The 20,339-nt window shown below is 44.6% G+C and overlaps 2 protein-coding genes across 2 annotated transcripts; both read left to right on the forward strand.

Annotated features, from left to right (window-relative positions):
• Positions 1-12,417, forward strand: LOC124476355 (cyclic nucleotide-gated cation channel beta-1-like). The gene is made up of 19 exons (XM_047033459.1): positions 1-256; positions 1,617-1,809; positions 2,192-2,209; positions 3,793-3,894; positions 4,031-4,185; positions 5,073-5,267; positions 5,437-5,645; positions 5,909-5,959; positions 6,615-6,701; positions 6,800-6,864; positions 7,071-7,193; positions 7,649-7,790; positions 8,255-8,414; positions 8,561-8,658; positions 8,987-9,070; positions 9,163-9,281; positions 9,423-9,569; positions 10,023-10,206; positions 10,329-12,417. Exons 1-19 carry the CDS (start codon positions 1-3, stop codon positions 10,554-10,556), a joined length of 2,616 nt encoding a protein of 871 aa, XP_046889415.1. The 3' UTR covers positions 10,557-12,417.
• A 269-nt stretch (positions 12,418-12,686) lies between these two features.
• On the forward strand, positions 12,687-20,199 carry e2f4 (E2F transcription factor 4). The gene is made up of 10 exons (XM_047034608.1): positions 12,687-13,113; positions 14,766-14,875; positions 15,053-15,214; positions 15,398-15,441; positions 15,739-15,803; positions 16,226-16,508; positions 17,007-17,168; positions 17,309-17,356; positions 17,471-17,515; positions 18,181-20,199. The coding sequence occupies exons 1-10, from the start codon at positions 12,955-12,957 to the stop codon at positions 18,294-18,296; spliced, it is 1,194 nt and encodes a 397-aa protein (XP_046890564.1). The 5' UTR covers positions 12,687-12,954; the 3' UTR covers positions 18,297-20,199.
• Positions 20,200-20,339: the final 140 nt, after the last annotated feature.

The raw sequence follows: 20,339 nt of genomic DNA on the forward strand, positions 1-20,339 counted from the left end.
ATGCCTAAACCGCAGCAGAACCACGGACAGAACAAAATCCAAAACCTCGAACTGGACCGTCTAGTCCGACACTCCCCCCTGCCTCCTCACCCGTGCCGCACTCCATCCCCCTCCTCCCCCGTCTCTGGCTTGGAACTGCCCAACGTGCCCCACTACCCCCGCCTGCCCCCTATCAGCCCCCCTGCTCTCTCCGGCCTCTCCAACCCCGCCTTCCACATCAAGGACGACTCCGGCTCTGCCGGCCCGCGGCCTGCAGGTGAAGCTATGGTGGCGGTCTCTGTGTTGGAGAGGGTCGGTTTGAGCAGGTCACAGTGACAGTGGTTAATCTCCTTCAAGGATCGTTTGTTTTGCAGGTTCAGATCAGGAGTTAAGAAACTACTGCTAATTGGCTCTCGTTTGATGAGCAAGGCATTCACAATGCCAATTACAATTTCCACTGAACAATATGTTGACAGATCAGTCACATTGCTCAATGCCTTCCTCTCCAACACACTCAATGTTCCCCACGGTCTCTATCTAGCTTTGCTCTGGTGTTCTGTGGTGTCTCTGGCGTCCTGTGCTGTACTGTGCTTTACTGTTGTGTCTGTTGTGTCCGTACTGTTGTGTCTGTTGTGTCCATACTGTGGTGTCTGGTGTGTCCATACTGTGGTGTCTGTTGTGTCTATACTGTGGTGTCTGGTGTGTCTATACTGTGGTGTCTGTTGTGTCTATACTGTGGTGTCTGGTGTGTCTATACTGTGGTGTCTGGTGTGTCTATACTGTGGTGTCTGTTGTGTCTATACTGTGGTGTCTGGTGTGTCTATACTGTGGTGTCTGGTGTGTCTATACTGTGGTGTCTGTTGTGTCTATACTGTGGTGTCTGGTGTCTCTGGTGTCTGTAGTGCTCTGTGTTGGCTATGGTGTCTTTGGTGTACTGTGGTACTGTATAATGTGTTGTTTGTGGCGTACCTTTTAGAGGTCTCTGTGCTTCATCATGGGTGGTAGTTGTTGCCAATCCAGTCGTCTGTTGTGTGTGTTAGTGTGTTTTTTCGTCCATATTGCTCTCCATTCTTTATATAGTTTTAAACAAAAATTGGTTTTGTGACTGTCACTCTAGCAGGTTTCTCTCTAGACATAGTGGAAGTTGTGTGTAGACAGGAGTATGCTAGACAGCTTTTGGTCTGTGTTCCACAGCCAGCAGTGTAGATGACCTGGAGTGTAGTCAGCCTACCAGCAGTGTTACATTCTCCCCCAGAGAACATAAGCCCATGTCTTCACCATGTAGATAGCTCTATGTAGGTCAATAGAGAGCCACATTCTAAACTCTTAAGTATCTAAACTAGAACCTAGAACAATTTTCCACATTTATCTGTCCTTGCTTGTGGAAAAAAATGCATTTCTTAGGAGCCCTTTATGATCCCATTAAAACCTTCTCATTCTATTATTCCCCGACAAAAAGCGTTCTTGAAAGATTTTCAAAGATTTTCTCCTACAAGAGACACACCAAAGAACCCAGTATAATCCTCGTCTGCCCCACAAAATATTTGTGTTCTAGTGGCGTCCTTGTTACAAGGAGGTCTACGCACTCCACAGCAGTGAGCTGTGTGGACTCACCCTGTCTATCTGTCCCTTTCTAGAAAGTTCCAGACTCAGCCCCCACCCTGCCGTCAACGTGGAGGATGTGGACTCAGACCGCGAGCTGGGAGGAGCAGGAGGAGACGAAGAGGGAGGAGGCATCCGCCAGCGGCACATCCCCCAGATTCTTACCCCCCAGGACCCCAATCTCAAGACCCTCACCGTTCCTGTCGCCATCAAGGCTGGGCGCCCAAGGTGAGTCCACTCTCACTACTCTTACTCAGCTCAGCTCTCAAATTCAATCATATTTTGCTTTTAAATAGATTAACATTTGAGATTGCATTAACATTTTATTCATATAGTAGACACTTTTATCCAAAGTGACGTAACAGTCTTTTTTACAAGCAATATCACAGCAGGTTCCACAGATGCCCACAGAACAGCTAGAACCTTATAAACCACCTAGAAACTGTACAATGCAGCTGCTAGTGTGTTGATGTTACTAATGGCTACATACAGTATACATATGCAGCCTAAATAATATGATACCAACATCATCAACAATATTGCTTTAGGAAATGGATTGTAACTATATCTCTGTGTGATTTTCTCTCCAATATTGCATTGACCCATTCAGCAAATCTGCAGATAAAGAGTAAGAATTTAGCATGGATGTTGAACATGAGAGCTTAGACCTTAGACCTGGCTGTGTCCTTAATCGCATATTTTTACTCTTTAGTTTAAGTTGGTACAGCAGTTGCCAGGACAAAGTACATACTGTTGCATTCAATGTGCATACAATTTTACTTGTTAAGAACATACAGTACTGCTTCATCATATAAATGTAATATTAACTTGCACAGATGCCAAATGCTACCACAAGTAGTAGGACATCCGGGTATTTTTAGCATACTGCATTAGACATACTTAGTATTAGCAATTTCTAGCCAACTAAATAGTATGGTAGTATGGGTATTGGGACACAGTTCAAGGTGCAATTCAGAACGCAGCCAGTTTACTGTGTACAGTGAGCTTTTCTGTCTCCATTGACATCTCCAGTGTCTCCTGCGAATCCTACTGTTTGTCTTATGTAAAGCATTCTACTTCCTTTCAACATCATTGAAGTTTTTTTGCAAGGAATAGGTAGCTTCAAGTACACATGTGGTTTGCTGGGGCACAAGGACACATTTTGATAGAAGCATGACTTATTTCTAGGTCTTTACACAACAGCGGTTATGGTCTTTGACTCTTCCCTCTTTGTCTTGTCCTTGGTCCTGCGTTTTGATGTGCTGTGCTTTAGGCTGTGCTTTGTCGTGCTGCGCTCTGCTATCTATCATGTTCCTTTGAGATTGTATTTCTGCTCCAATGGCTGTAATTAGCTATAAGAGCAACAGACTGCAGAAGGATGATCTGGGCCTTGCCTCTTCAGTTTAGAACCATTTATCTTTCCTGGCAGGATGATTTGATTTAACAAAGTCAAACAGAGTTAACTTGAGGGACAACACTCTGTCAGGCATAGTTAGAAAATGGTCCCTGCTACGTCTGTGTCTTTAGTGGAGCTCAGTGTTCACCTGAACTGTGTAATTAAGTGTAATATGTTTATATTTTTCTCTTTCCCGACTTTCACGCACGCACACACGCACACCACACACACACACACACACACACACACACACACACGCACACACACACATCTGTTCATCTAGAGTGAAGAAACCAAGGACTATATGGACCCAGATGTAAGATACTCAATATTGCATGGTCCAGGATTCACTTGATTCCCTTTTTCTCACCCATCCCCATTCCCCTGCGTACTCCCCATGTACCCCATGAACTCGACTGTCCATACAGAATCAATATGCTTGCCTTTCAATTTTAGGCATTAGAATTCTTGGGGATTCCTTTCACTTTACACAGGAGTTCAGTTCAAAGTTCAACATCTGACATTCCAATCCAATCCATTCCAGTTCATTCAATCCATCTCATTCCAACCAAGCAACCGTCACTTCATTGTATGGCACGAGACAACTTCATTGATGTGCTGTACATACATGCTAACACTGCATGCATGTGCTTTTCTGGCATAAATAAGCTAGGATGGGAAGCTCCTCTAATAATGTGTTCATTTAGCAGACGCTTTTATCCAAAGCAACGTTCAGGAAGCATTCATATCTGCGATCTCTTGATCCGCAGTCAAATACTCAATGTAATGCTGTATGTGTGTGTGTGTCTGTCCAGAAGGAACATGTACTCGCAAAGTGAGGAAGAGGATGATGATGAACTAGAGACCGCTGTCCGAGCCTGGCCAAGCCAATCCAGCATAGTCAGTGCAGACGACGGGTGAATTCAGTTCACAATACCACCCCATAGCACTCATCACAAGGCTGTTTTCAGTCAGGTGTGTTTTAACAGGTGTGTGTGTATACGTCTGCATGTGCGAACGTGCATGTGTGTGTGTGTGTGTGTATGTGTGTAGACTGCGGGAGCGTCCTGCCTCGTCAGCCAGCCAGGCCAGTGCGGTAGTGAATGAGCGTCTGCAGGAGCTGGTGAAGATGTTTAAGGAGCGGACGGAGAGAGCCAAGGAGAAACTCATCGACCCAGATGACTCTGATGATGACAGCCCCACCCCTTGTGAGTGAGATACACACACACACACATACAGAGATACACATATCTTTAACTCATACGTAGGGTTGGGTATCGAGAACCGGTTTCATGTTTAGATCCGGTTCAACATTTCCAAGAACCATGGATTCGATAAGAGGCGCATTTCGATTCCTCATTTCGGTTCCTAACTTTATTGAGAAGGGTATTACGATCCCTTTGTGGTATTTTTCCAATTATAAAATTGCAAATGGTTTCTTACGCACTGTCGCTTGTGCTCCCCCGTTGAACCTTTCACATGGCTACAGGCTGATTGGTTGACTTTACACCTCAAAAATGCTTTTTGTTGTTACATTGTGGATACTAGGCTTCAGGATAAGAGGCCTACAAATGTTGTTGAATAAATAGCCTACAGAAAGCGTGACATGTTTAGTTTTTCGCATAAATATCAAATATATTCTCCTGTTTCTATTTGCACATCAGAGTCAGAGCTAGCTAACCGAACATTAGGCAATATTGAAATATTTTTTATCTCCAAAATAGTATTGGAATTTGATAAAAAATTTGGTAAGAACCGTACTCGAAAACCTTAATTTGAATCTGAATTGATCAAATTGAAACGACACCCAACCCTACTCACACGGCCCTCTATAAACTCATTCTATTGTTCAAGTTCCTGACAGATGCTAGCCACCTAGGGGTGGGATTGGGTAACTGCAGCCTGTGGCTGTAGGCTGTTGTGAAGGGTGTCCACTACCTTCTATTTCCAGGTGCAAACACCCAGTCACACCCACAGCTGGAAGCCCCGCCTCACCCCCAGGTGAGCAGCATGACTGCAGCCCCAGGACTGACTGTCTCTGACTCTTTCACCCTTCACCTTTAACATATGACCCTCTCTGACCTCTGGTCGATAGCCCCAGCGCCCGCCGCTCCAGGTCCTCCACCTGCACCTCCAGAGGAGCCGCAGGAGGAGGAGGGCAAAGCGCCCTCTGGTGACCCTGGGCAGGGGGAGCACCCTAGGGCTGGGCTCTGCTGCAAGGTGACCGCTCCTCGAAGGCTACGATCCCTGCTACAGTACCGCCTCCCTGCTAGCATCGACCCCTTCACCAGTGAGACCCCCGTCCTCCCCTCCTCTCCTCTCCTTTCCTCCTCTCCTTTCCTTTCCTCTCCTCTCCCTCTAAGCTTTTGCAGTTCTTGGTGCAGATCTATTTAAGTGACACCTACCTGTATTCATTTACTTGGAGTTAAACATCAGAACTCTCTCCCCCCCCCTCCAAGACCTGGTGTACGTGCTGTGGCTGTTCTTCGTGACCTTGGCCTGGAACTGGAATGTCTGGCTGATCCCGGTGCGCTGTGCGTTCCCATACCAGACTCCCGGTAACATCCACATGTGGCTGACCATGGACTACCTGTGTGACCTGCTCTACATCCTGGACATGCTGCTCTTCAAACCGCGGTTGCAGTTCATACGCGGCGGGGACATTGTGGTGAGAACATGCCACACCACTGGAGATGTCATGCCCATGGAACTACACCTAAAGCAACCTAATTTTAACAGACGCTTTTATCCAAAGTGTCATACATCGAGGGGATTTAAACCTGCAACCTCTTGATCTGCAGACAAATGTTCACTGCTGAGCTAACATCCACCCCACAGAATGAACATCCAAGGGTGGAATGAAAGGGGGAGGCAAATCATTTTGGGGGGGAAATCGATCATGTTTGTATTTGTCACTGTTTCCTACTACAGTGTGACCAGAAGGACATGAGAAAGAATTACATGAAGACCACGAGATTCAAGGTAGAATACTCCCTGTTGTACTCTTGTTGGACCATATTAGGAGTGCTGAGTAGTTAAAGATCCCATGACATGCTGTTTTTGGATGCTTTTATATAGACCTTAATGGTCTATATAAGGTCCCCTAACACTGTATCTGAAGTCTCTTTCCCAAAATTCAGCCTTGGTGCAGAATTACAGGCACTACGAGCAGTCCCACAATGAGTCTTCCTCAGGACAGTAACTGTCTTGTAAGCTTTAAATGCTGTGAGGAAGAAAGAGGCGGGGCTAGCTGCCATGCTTCGGTCGTTTGCGAGCCATGATGTTTCGAGGAAAAACCAATGTTGCGCTCGCACAGTCGTAGCTCATTTTCTCATTGGTGGGCCAAATGCTCTGTGCGGGCAAAGCAGGGAAAGGGGAGGTAACCTTCCCTATTGTGACATCCCATTTTCTAATTTTCTCGAAGGCGGAGAAGAATATCCAGGGCTTGGTTTACACCTATTGAAATTTCTAGCCACTGGGGGACCAAAGGCAGGCAAGGGGAACTCATATCAATGTTAAATAACCTCCTAAAGTGAAGTTTTCATGTCATGGGACCTTTAAGAAGAGCTGTGTGTGTATGTGTGTGTGAGTGTGCATGTGTGTTTGTGTATGATGACTGTGTTTTTCTGTGTTTCAGTTGGATGTGGCCAGTCTTCTTCCCCTAGAGTTGTTCTACTTCAAAATAGGGATAAACCCTATCCTCCGTGTCCCACGGCTACTAAAGGCAAGGCTTTCATTGGTCATCCACAAAATACACACCTTGATACCAGTAGGGATGTCTCTTCGGTAACTAATCTCTCTGTTGTTGCCATACCTCTCCAGATCATGACTTTCTTCGAGTTCAACGAGCGTCTGGAGGCCATCCTGACCAAAGCCTATATCTACAGGTGAGCTGCACAGCCAGTGTTCCATTGACTTACCAGTAGGTGTATCGGAAGATCTGGTGTGCACTGATCTGTGCTGTCTCTGTCTCTCTCTTTCTCTCTCGCTCTCTCTCTCTCTTCTTTTCACTCTTCCATTCTATCGCTTTCCCTCTCTTCCTCCCTCTCTCTTTTCTATCTCCTGTCTCCTGGCTATCTCTCGCCCCATCCAGAGTGATCCGGACAACCAGCTACCTGCTGTTCTGCCTGCACTGTAACGCCTGTCTGTACTACTGGGTGTCTGACTACGAGGGCCTGGCTTCCACTAAGTGGGTTTACAATGGCGAGGGAAACGGGTGAGTTCACTAGTGGCCTCTTCATCAATATCATCATCTTCATCCTTCTAAAATCTCATTATTATCCTGATTACGGGGTTCGATGATTGGGGATGGCTGTGGTTTAGGGAGAAGAGAGGGTCGTCTGTTCATCGCAAGGTTGGTGGTTCGATCCCCAACTCCTTGAGCAAGACACTGAAACCCAAGTTGTTCCCGATGGCCAGGCTAGCACCTTGCATGGCAGCTCTGACGTCATTGGTGTATGAGTATGTGTATGAATTGTTGAGTGAGAGGCATAATGTAAAGCGCTTTGGGTGTTAGGACAGAACAGGAAAAAGTGCAAATTAAATGCAGTCTATTTAACATTGTATCAACACCAACATCATCCTCTTCCTCATTATCATCACCACCATTATTCCCACCACCACAGCCATAATTGTCATCACCATCTACTTTCCTCCTTTCCTTTTCTCCAGCTATATCCGTTGCTACTACTATGCTGTGAAGACCTTGATCACCATCGGAGGTCTTCCGGATCCAACCACTCTGTCAGAGATCATCTTCCAGCTCATCAACTACTTTGTTGGAGTGTTTGCCTTCTCCATCATGATTGGACAGGTGGGTCTCCATCATGATTGGACAGGTGTGTCTCCATCATGATAGGACAGGTGGGTCTCCATCATGATAGGACAGGTGGGTCTCCATCATGATTGGACAGGTGGGTCTCCATCATGATAGGACAGGTGGGTCTCCATCATGATAGGACAGGTGGGTCTCCAAGATAGTCAATGCCTTACAAATGATGGTGAAGAAATGCAATATTTTCATTAGCATTGAAATAGGTACACAAATATATAGATCTGGTATATACACTGTATACAGTATATGTGTCTAACAGTCTGTTGTTTAAGTTTACTAGTGTTCAGACTAAAGATTTGTTAACAGTCCTGAAGAATTTGTATTCTGTCAAATCACTAATGGATGAACATGTTGGTGTTTGTTGGAAACATTTCAGACATGTCAAACATAAGCATAGTGTTGTAGACGTAGACGAGATAGATAAGTGTGTCATGTCATGTCAGATGCGTGACGTGGTTGGTGCCGCGACGGCGGGAAAGACGCACTACCGTGCCTGCATGGACAACACCGTGAAATATATGGCCTCATACCGGATCCCCAGAGAGGTGCAGAACCGTGTGAAGACATGGTATAACTACACCTGGCAGTCCCAAGGCATGCTGGGTAAGGAAGCCTGCTGTGTGAGGCTGTGTGTGTTTATTTCTGTCTCCCTGTGTTTGTGTATGTGTGTGATGATCTTTACGTCTGCGTGTGTTTTTGTGCGTGTTTGGATGTGTGTGTGTAATAATCTTAGTGTTTACATACTGTAGATGAACAGGAGCTTCTGTCACAGCTGCCAGATAAGATGCGTCTAGACATTGCGGTGGACGTCAACTACTCCATCGTTAGTAAGGTGGCTCTCTTCCAGGTGGGTCGCACACTTGCCATAAAGTCACCCACTGATGCGGAAGAAGCAAAATGACAATGGCCGGGTTTCCCAGATTCGTTAAGAAGCTCTTAACGCTAAGAGCTTCTTAAGAACGTTCTAAGAGCGTTCTAAAGCGCTTTTCTAACGTTCTTAAGAAGCTCTTAGCGTTAAGAGCTTCTTAATGAATCTGAGAAACCCAGCCAATGACAACACTTTAGGCGAACTTGATTTCAAGACGCTCAATAAGATGAGGGTCTTAGAGTCTTAGTGTGAATGGAGCAAGGTTTTTCCACCTTGGTTTAACAGTATTTCTCTTTTTGTATCTCAGGGTTGTGACAGACAGATGATCTTTGACATGCTGAAAAGACTTCGATCTGTTGTCTACCTGCCTGGGGATTACGTCTGCAAAAAGGTACACACGCATGCGCGTACACATTCACACACAACTCCCCCCCCCCACACACACGCACACACACTTTCTCTCACACCAGTCGTGTGTTGCAGGGGGAGGTGGGCCGAGAGATGTACATCATTAAAGCAGGAGAGGTGCAGGTGGTGGGAGGGCCAGATGGGAGGACTGTGTTCGTCACACTCAGGGCGGGGTCCGTGTTCGGAGAGATCAGGTAGGTTCTCAGGTAGGGTTTATTGTCTCAGTATCTGTTGGTCCTCTGCAAGTTGAATCAACTAGGGCCCGCTTCAAGCACTTGTTTGACATGACATCTCCTTATGTGCAGCACATAAAATGCCTTTTCTTTGATTGGCAGTTTGCTGGCGATTGGGGGTGGAAACAGGCGAACAGCCAATGTGATTGCTCACGGCTTTGCTAACCTTTTCATCCTGGACAAGAAGGACCTAAACGATATTCTAGTTCACTACCCAGAATCCCAAAAGCTTCTCAGGAGGAAGGCCCGGTGAGACCAGGACTTCTGGAGGACTTGGCTGTCCTCAGGGACTGACAACCATCTAAACAACAACTCTTATAAATTGATAGATGTTGAAACAAATATATTGATCAATTTAAATCACAATCAGAAGTGACAGGAGGGGAGAGGTGAGGAAAGGAATGGGGAGGAGATGGGAGGAGAAGAGTATGCAACAAAAGCAGCAGGTGCTGGTATCAAAAATACTCATTGCCCGTTCTCTCTGCCACGGCACTTAACCCCTGCACGCCTCAAGGGCTACTGTGTCTGGTGAAGGGGGTGTGGGTGTAATTCAGTTGGCTATTTGGCATTTGACTGCAGATCAAAAGTTTCAAATCCGCCCCTGTATGTCTCTTTAGATAAATAGCATCTGATAAATGAATACGTAATGATTGCATACAGTATATTACCAAATTATTATTTGTATTATGTTTGTGCTTATAGAAAAATGCTGACCAAGGACAAAAAGCCAGCCGAGGCGAAGCCAGAAGCTAAAGCCTCCCTCCCCCCGCCCCGGGCAGAGACCCCCAAACTGCTGAAAGCTGCTCTGGAGATGGCAGGGAAGTCTGGCTTCAGAGGAACCCTGGCCAAGATGAAGGAAAGGGCCAACAAGTCCATCTCACCGCAGGTACTGTAGACAACTGTAGACACTGCTATGTCCACGCGCTTTCCGTCGTTCAAACGATATCCCTTTTTATCTCACCCTCCTCTACCGTGTGTCACAACCTGTAACACCCGTGTCTCCTTCAGCCCTCCATCTCCTCCTCCCTGCCCACCCCCTCTCCCATCTCCACCCTCGCCCCTGAGCCTGATCGCCCCCCTGCAACCCCCTCCCTGAACTCCGACAGCTCCATGAGGCTTGGCACCCAGGGAGATGACACTTTATCCTCGGACAAGGACCCAGAAGACACACAGCATGAAGAAGAGAGGAATGAGGCAGCGAAAGGAGGGAAGAAGAGAGAAAAGAAGAAGATATGAGTAAAATATTTTTAGGGGTTGGTGGTTCCCGCCCACTCTCTCAAATTCTATGACATTATTACATCTGTGCAGTGAGATAGAAAGCTGGAGCACTAGATGAGTTTTAAATCCACAGCTGAAACAACATCTAATACTTCCTGCATATTTTTGTTTTGTTGCATCTGCTTGGTTGGTCTTGTGGGCTTTACAGGAAGTAACGAGATGACATCATGACGACATTTGGCAACGAAATAATACAAATTATCCAAAGACTGACACTTCCACTAAAACCTTTCCTTAAATACCTGCAAAATCCTCCTTTATTGTATTCCTCTCCACATTTCTGTTATGAAAATTACCAGGAGATGAGGGAAAAAAGCTGTTCCTCCTCATCACTACTGATGTCTTTGCTGCAACACTCACTCTATTTATGTTTACAATTTAGCAATAATTTCAATTGTATTTCGTTCGGATAAGATCACACAGGATCGAGGTGTTGGTGTCTGTATGTGTGTACGTATATCTGTGTTAGTTATCAGGTCTGCTGCGGTTCTGTCTGCAATCAACTGCCTTCTCCTAAACCCTGAACCATGGAGCTTTCTTTCGTTTACTAGCGAGAGGATCAAGCCATCATTCCTTAGACGGGCATTTTGGAGAATATGATTACAAAAAAAGTCCGGTTTTTATTTCCTCAGTATGAGGAATGGTTTTTCTGATGTGCAGAATAGATGTTTACAGTAATTTTGTAAAGATGTAAAAAAATTGCCTTATTTTTTCATGAATCTTGTGTTGTCGATATCTTTATAGGTACGTCTTGGATTTTTTAATTTAAGAGCTTTTTTGAATAGATTATTTGTTATGGAAATATTTTGGAAATGTATCTAATTGTATGCAGACAGGGGATTGTCCTGCTTAAAAACCACTAGAATCTGAATAATCTGTTCATGACTATGTAAAAATACATGTAGAGCTGGCAGCTTCCCAACAAACCAAATATTGAATCTTCAATATTGGACCTTTAGTTGTCCATTTACCTGCATACTTATTGACCATAAGAAATCCCTCTTTGTTGTTGATTTATGAAAAAGTATATGAAAATAGGATATGTTACTGAGGATTTTAATGAGTCTATATATCACTATATTTGTAAGTACTGTTTGATAGTAATTATGTATTTGACAATAATTTATTAGGAACCAACAGGCCTATGACTTTTATAGTTGTTGTACAGATATATAGGCCTACTGTATATTCTCAGAAATAATAGGATATAATAATCAGCCACGGAAACTGCCAGATAGTAGATTCAAGCAAAACGTTGTTGTTGTAGGGGAGGAATGCTAATTTGGAGTGTGTATTAAGTGACATAAAACGTTAAGACTTTTAATAAGATGCCCTTGCTTTTTACAATTTACTCATCTGCAAAAATGTAAGTCACTAAATAAATGTTTTGTCTGTGTGTGGAATCTATAAATTGTTATGTATCGTTATATGTAATCTCTGTTTCGAGAGTATTGACTGAAGAATTTGAACACTTTCAGTACTTAAATGAACTATCATGGAACTACATATCAATACTATACCTAGGCTACAGTATGGTAACATTGTTACATAGAAACTGCAATGTAGATACACTTCATTACCCTCCAACTGTGCCAACAACACTTCAAGTAACAGCCTAGCCCGACGCTACTACAAACATTTAAAATTTTGTTGGGTATTATTGCTATATAGTTACGAGATAATTAATGTAGCCTTTATCCAAAGTGTTATCTTTGATTGCTATCAAATGACCATTGAGTGTTCTATCATTATAAAATAGATATATAATATGATCAATTTAGCAAGCAGAGTTTCTGAAACCTATTCCGTAAAGCTGTGAAAAAACATTGTTTCCCAGAAAGCGAAGGTCTGGAGTTGTTGCGGGTTGCCAGATTTACAAGATTCCAGACTATATGAGCGCAGATCCGTGTGGGATTAACAACGGTAATGTTTTTTCTATAATATATTTAGGCAGGTGTCAAACAAGGCTAGTGGTATTTTCAATGTTTTTATTCACCGTGTTCTACAGATACATCCATCAGCAGACTATGTTGGATTGTTTCACTATTTCAAACCTGGCAACCTAATGACAACATTATCCCAGCATACCTCGCGTGCTCAACGGCTTCTCAGACCTTATGCTCATTGAAATATCTCACAGGCCTGTTCTGGACTACCAGATAAACAATCTGGACCGGGCCAGGCCAGACTATCAGAATTACCACCTAGTCATTGACACATACCCCGCTTCTCTCGCTTGCGAAGTGCGAGTCGCAGGGGTGCTCGCTACAGTTAGCTAGCGGTGCGAGGACTAGTACTGTACTAACAGTGTGAGGAGAGGCTTAGACTGGAGCTAAAAGCTTTGGATCCGAACAATATGATGGAACTAGAGACGGGAAGAACCGAACTTGGAGCAATGGGAGATTCGTTGCAGCCTCAAACTCCCAGCCGACACGAAAAGAGCCTTGGGCTGCTCACGACCAAGTTTGTCACGTTACTGCAAGAGGCCAAGGATGGAGTTCTGGACCTGAAAGCAGTAAGCATGCACCTCTTTGTTGTTGGCACGCGGATGTCATTCGAGCCCCTCTGCACCACCACATTACAATGCTAGCTAGCAAGCTAGCGTTTGAATGGATGGCCACTCAAATGATAACGTTAGCTAAGTGCTTTTCAACAGTGATTGTTAGTTTCCGTCAACAAATTAACTTGTCATTGAGTTTGACGTATGTACTAACGTTACGCACATTTGCGAGCCCAGCTAGTGAAAGTTGGACAACTTTTCAGACTTCCCCCTGCAGATTCCACTGTGTAGAAGTGGGTCATCTTTTGTCAACCGCCTCAGAACAAACTCTTGTGAGGTTACAACTCATCATTGTATTGGATTTGTCTTAGTGACCGTCCTGGCATTACTGGCAGGAGCAAAACTTTGAATGATGTAACCATATGCTTTCTTTATGTATGATGTGTAGCATGGACTAGGTCATCAATCTGGGAACTCGTCAAACTGGTCGACAGTTTACCCATCATGGACATCTGTGAATAGTTGTACATTATCAGAATGAATCACACAGAGCGAACACACACACTCACACACACACACACACACACACACACACACACACACACACACACACACACACACACACACACACACACACACACACACACAGGCAAATGCCCTTCACCCACAAGGGTAAGTTTGTATTGACGCCAGAAGGTTTGAATGTAGGTTTCAAATAAAGATGAATAATCTGTGTCCTCACCCTTTATCTCTAGGCCAGTCACAGTTACTGTGGTTGGTTCTGTGGGTAGTTACACCAGGGTGGGACTGAGCACACCCTGTTTTAACATGGCAAGTGTAGGCAATGGCATAGATTGGCCTAAAACACACCAAACAGTTATCAGCTCTACACATTCTGCTGTACGCTTTATCAAATGCTGGTTGACAACGTGTACCGGTAGTGTGACTTGGCTGTCTGTCAAAGTAAAAGCTGGAAAGTTTCTATATGGAGGGTGTTAATCATATCAAAACAACTGTTTCATTCTGTCATTTCCTGTCATTGTGTGGTTTACAAGTGTTGATACCATTGCTAAGTAAGCTATTCCTAGTAAGGCCATCACTTACAAAATGATGTGGATCTGTACACGTGTGTAGGGTGTAAATGGCTACTTCAGGGACCGTAGATATAGTAAATTCAGGACCAGAACCTTCTCTCGATCCATCACTTTTGATTCACACTCACCAAGTCTACCCAACACACCACATATCACCAGTTGCAGTTCCCCTGAGCAGAGATGGTGATGGCAGGAGGTAGGGGAGGGTTGCATCTCAGTGGTTGAGTATTTAAACGCGGATCAAGAGGTTGCAGGTTTGATTCCCCCTTTGTACATCTCTTTGGATAAAAAAATCATCTGCTGAACAAACACTTTCTTATTATTTATTACTAAGGTGTCTTGCTGGTCTAGGGGAGTCAGGTGGCTGAGCAGTTAGGAAATCGGGCTAGTAATCTGAAGGTTGCCAGTTCGATTCTGGCCGTACCAAATGATGTTGTGTGATCTTGGTCAAGGCATTTCACCCTACTTGCCTCGGAGGAATGTCCCTGTACTTCCTGTAAGTCGCTCTGGATAAGAGCGTCTGCTAAATGACTCAAATGTAAAATGTAATGTAAAATGGTCTCATCCCGACAGGCTGCAGACACTCTAGCCGTCCGACAGAAACGGCGCATATATGACATCACCAACGTCTTGGAGGGCATCGGTCTGATCGAGAAGAAGTCCAAGAACAGCATTCAGTGGAAGTGAGTAATTGAATGTAGCTACTGGATGTGTACACAGGCTTACAGGAATCATTTCTGGTTCTCCCACACACTGGCCTTCCAACATTTCCGCTTTTCGCATCGCTTACACTTCTAACGCTTCTGTCTGTCTGTCTATTTCTCGATTTGTGTATGTCTCCCTCCCTCTCCTGTCCACAGGGGTGTGGGCCCAGGCTGCAACACCAGGGAGATAGCAGACAAGCTGATAGACCTGAAGGCAGAGTTGGACGACCTTGACAGGAGGGAACAGGAGCTGGACCAGCAGAGGGTCTGGGTCCAGCAGAGCATCAAAAACGTCACGGACGACTCACAGAACAGCCCATATCCTTTACTGGAGCAGCTCTGCTTACAGGAACGTGGCGCTCAAAGTCGGGGTCGTAGACATAACAGGAGAGTCCCACCTGTGCTCCGCTTGCTGTGCAGAATCCTGCTATTTGCTCAGAGTGTTTTGGTCAGTGATCGATGTTCCAATGGTAAGATGTTGTACCCTTAACACAGGTCCACTCTGGCTTATGTAAGACACGAAGACCTGTGCGGAGCGTTCAAGGGTAGGCCTCCTTGCATTTCCTTCTTTTCCCAGCTGTCCTCCGTCTCTCTCCTCCTCTGGAAAAGTAAAGATGCTCTTTAGGAAATATCTGATCGAACCATCTTTGGTTTGGTGAAAGCTTTTAGTCTTTGATATACATTTCACCCATCTAGTCTTAGCAGATACGTTGTGGAAGGAGGAAGGTTGGATTATTGAGTATTTATTCCAAAGCAGCCCATCTGCACATTTACACTGTCATAGTTGTAACCCCCTTCCTCGTTCCGCCCCGTGCACCCCTTCTGTGTCCTGTGCCCTCTAGGTGATACCCTGCTAGCCATCCGTGCCCCCACCGGCACACAGCTGGAGGTGCCTGTCCCAGAGTCTGTAAGTACCCATCTCTAACTGTCTCTCTCTCACTGTCTCTCTCTCACTGTCTCTCTCTCACTGTCTCTATCACTGTCTCTATCACTGTCTCTATCACTGTCGCTCTCTCGCTGTCTCTCTATCACTGTCTCTCTATCACTGTGTTTCTATCTCTGTGTTTCTATCACTGTGTTTCTATCGCTGTGTTTCTATCACTGTGTTTCTATCACTGTGTTTCTATCACTGTCTCTCTCACACACACTCACATACATTCTCATTTATTTATTCAATCACTCACTTGCTGCTTTCCTGCTCGCTCGCTCACTCACTCATTCGCTCACACACATTCATACACACACACACACACAGCCAGAGATGCCTTTTAGTCTGTGTCTATTATACCCAAACACTGTCTCGTACTCTCTGGTTCCCTGTGTGAACAGACCATCAACGGCCAGAAGAAGTACCAGATCCGCCTGAAGAGCTCGGCAGGACCCATTGAGGTTCTTCTGGTCAACAAGGACCCGTCCAGCCCGTCTCCTGTGGTGCTGCCCGTCCCGCCTCCCGAGGATATGATCCAGACCCTGCCCCCCACCACCACCACCCCAGGCCCCAAACCTTCCTCTCAGCCTCACCAGCTCCTAGCCCCCTCCTCAGCCTCCTCCAGTCCCAGTCTGGCTGTACCTGCCACCAACAGCAGTTCTACCCAGACAGCTGCCACCACAGGTGGGGGACTCTGGGGGAAGGGTGTAGGGGGCAGGGCGCTCTGGTGGCGAGTGTTTGTGTATAAGATGCACATTTGAGAAGGGAGTTTGTTGACAGAGTTCTGTGCTTTGTTTGACTACCTCATTACCTTTTGTATGTTTTAATTACGGGTTTGTAAGCATGTGTTAGTTAAGGGGTCAAATGTATTAAGAGATTGTAAGTATGGTTTAATGCATTGGGGGGATGTAAGTATTAATTCTGAGAAATGTCACAGATGTTGAGCAGTTTTTGAGCAATTGCCAAGTGTGAAAGCATAACCAGTATGTTCAAAATAATAATATAATAATGTATTCATTTAGCAGACGCTTTTATCCAAAGCAATGTAAAGTGGGATTGAAACTTATATCCTTTTGATCTACAGTCAAATACTCTAACCACTGAGCTAAACACATCCCCCCCCCCAATTCATAAGTGCTTGCTCATTGTGTAGCTAATGTCATCCTTCCTCCCCCTCCTCAGAAATAACAAGCAGCAATGGGAGCTCATTGGCTGCAGCCTCAGACACATCTATCCGACCCACGCCGCTATTGGACGCCCAGGCGCTCCAGTCATCTGCCTCATTGGACGGCAGCTTGCCTTCCTCTGCAGTCTTTGAGCCAATCAAGTCAGCGCCCTCTGAATGTAAGTGTGCCGGTGAATGCTTTGTATGCGTTGAACTGAAATCATTCCTTCCAAAAAGTAATATATTTGTCCATTCCAAAACTATAGTTTTGAGGAGTGATGAAAGTCCCATTCTAACGTTTCAATCCTTCTGTCTACAGTGCTGGATTTCCCCAAAGACCTGTCTGAAATGTTCGACCCAACTAAAGGCAAGTAGTAATTCAGGTCTTCAAACTCTCAATCAGGAATCAATCAAGTGTAACATGAAAACGTTTTTAATCACCATCTGATCCTTTCATCCCTTTTCTCCCTTCATCTAACAGAGATCATGAGTGCAGACTTGTTGGAGGAGTTAATGTCCTCAGAAGGTAAGTTCAAGTGAGATGAATGATTGAATACAGATACTCAGTGAAGGATGGGTAGATCCAGAAAAACAACATTACAAGCCTGTGAGTGGTTTCTTTGTGTCCGTGTGTAGCACGGCCAGTGCCAATCTAGGGGAACAACATCCCACTGCTGCGCATGCGCGTGTCTGCATGCCACTGGTTTACCAAATAAGAAAACTGAAAAGAAAAAAACAAAATATATATATAAAAAAACATTCCTGTTCATTAACCAAACCCAACATAAAAAAGAACATATTTCCCCCTGGGTCTCAGGAGGGTATTTATATGTGATGTACTCATACTGTTTCTCTCGCTCTCTCACTGTCTCTCACTGTCTCTCACTCTCTCACTGTCTCTCACTGTCTCTCGCTCTCTCACTGTCTCTCACTGTCTCTCACTGTCTCTCGCTCTCTCACTGTCTCTCGCTCTCTCACTGTCTCTCGCTCTCTCACTGTCTCTCGCTCTCTCACTGTCTCTCGCTCTCTCACTGTCTCTCACTGTCTCTCGCTCTCTCTGTCTCTCGCTCTCTCACTGTCTCTCGCTCTCTCACTGTCTCTCGTTCTCTCACTGTCTCTCGCTCTCTCACTGTCTCTCGCTCTCTCACTGTCTCTCGCTCTCTCTCTTGCTCGCTGTCACTTTCTCTCTAGTGTTCTCTCCTCTCCTCCGCCTGTCCCCTCCTCCTGGTGATCATGACTACATCTACAACCTGGACGAGACCGAGGGCCTGTGTGACCTTTTTGATGTGCCCATCCTTAACCTCTGACCTCTGACATCACCATCCTTCTGCTTGTGTGCAGAAGTCGTTACCGGAAGAAGAGAGGAACAAATCTTTTTTTTTTTTACATTTTCTATGGAAAAACACAAACTACACAACCTTAAAAGCAAATGAGCGATTCTATTTTTGGATCCCTGTGTATTATAAGAAAATGTTGTTTCTCCTGTGTATACGATGGAGTTTTTGTAACGTTGGTTTCCCTTATGTCCTTAACCTTGAGCCCAGTCTCCATGGATACAGGTACTGAGGTTTAACACAGAGTGTGTCCGTTCTAAACTCACTAAATCTCTCAGGTCAAATGCCTCCTCTTTGTGAAACGGCTATGTGTGTGAGAAATAGAATTTCTTCCACGTGCGTTTGGTGAAGCCATGGTACAAACGTACAGAAACAATTGGCAGTCTCCCGCCATACACGCATGCACACATCAGACACGCGGACACAAACAGCAGACACTCACACACAGGCTGTCATTGACCTATACACCCTGGCTTCTGTACACACACACACACACACATTTGGCACAGCCGTGCGAGCTCAAACGTACACTGACAGAGCACAGCTGATTAAATATGCACTGTCGTCCTGTATATAGAGAATATATATTTTGTACCACAGATATTACAGTACGTTAGACTGAGAGACGGACAACAATAGCGAACTAGCCAGGTGAACAAATCATTTAAAGGAATCAGACAGTCCTGAATCCAACCGATCATTCTCTTGTTGACGAGCTTTGGTCCTCATTGTCTGGTTTGTTCTCCATGTTTTGTTTGTGCCCATTTTATTCACCTTACAAAAAACAACAAAACATGCGATCATTGTGCGTACATAAACATTATTTTATTTGGCTTATGCGTGTCCGTGTATGTGAAATCAAATGTATGTTTTCATTTGTATGTTTTACAGATAATGTATAGTTGCCAAGAAGAACAGCCGCACTTTTCAGTGCTGGTTTATTGTCTGTTAATATGTTGCTCAACCCTGTAGACATGCCTGAAGTACCCCCGTTCATATTATTCTCTCTGTGTAAGAGAAGTATGTTATATTACACATTTAAAGTTTTTCGTCTTTTTATTCCAAACGTGTTCCATGTGTCAAAGCCTCTGTATAGAAATAGCCTCTGTATAGTGTCACAGCCTCTATATATATATTTTTAATATCTGTTAGATGATGATACTCATCTGAGGATTTAGGTATGTGGAATATATGTACGAAATTATCCTCTGAAATCTCTTCTCATCATTGCACTTTTACACCAGTCCAACCAGTAAGGATGGTTGGTGTCCTCATGCCTATTTGACAGCGTGAAAAGCCGTAACCCCCATACACTTGCTGGCAGATGTCATAGAAGGAATTAAGGTCAATATGAGAATGGTGACTTAAACTTGCTCTCTTTTTGACTGGAACTGTCCATCTAGCCTTATGCTGTCATTCTTTTGTCACCTTTTGCATAGGGATAAGTGATGTGCATGGAAACAGCTAGACCTCACAAACTCACATTTAGTTTTACTTTTCTTTTTTGTATAAGGGTGTCTGCTAAATGACTCAATGTAATGAAGTTATATTCATTATAAATATAAAGGAAGTTAAATGAGTTGTGAGCATGGTGGTTAGTCTGGCAAGGCTTTAAGAGCATAGACCATGGGTGGTATGGGCTGAAATGAAACACTAGAGGTACCCTTCACCTGGTTAGAAAAGTATTGCTGTCAATTCACTGAAGCCTTTCCAAACCCAGGGATCTCAATCAGAAACAGCAGGGTGTATGTGTTGACGGGCGTTTGTATGTTTGTGAAGGACACTGTCTGCAGTATCAAAGCATTTAAACTGGTTCATGATGATGGCTATATTGCAGTTACGTCACCTCGATGAAATGAATAAATAAACCATGTGACATTTTTGTTTTATTTGCCATAATGGTCGGATCTATAAAATCAAATCTGGTTAAATCCAGCGGTTTGAGCAGTCAACTGAAGTGCCCTGAGAACGAACTAGTATTAGTTGTCTCAACACATGGATATTTTAGATTGAGAA

Source organism: Hypomesus transpacificus, chromosome 14, assembly GCF_021917145.1.
Source record: "Hypomesus transpacificus isolate Combined female chromosome 14, fHypTra1, whole genome shotgun sequence".
In the NCBI taxonomy this organism is placed as follows: Eukaryota; Metazoa; Chordata; class Actinopteri; order Osmeriformes; family Osmeridae; genus Hypomesus; species Hypomesus transpacificus.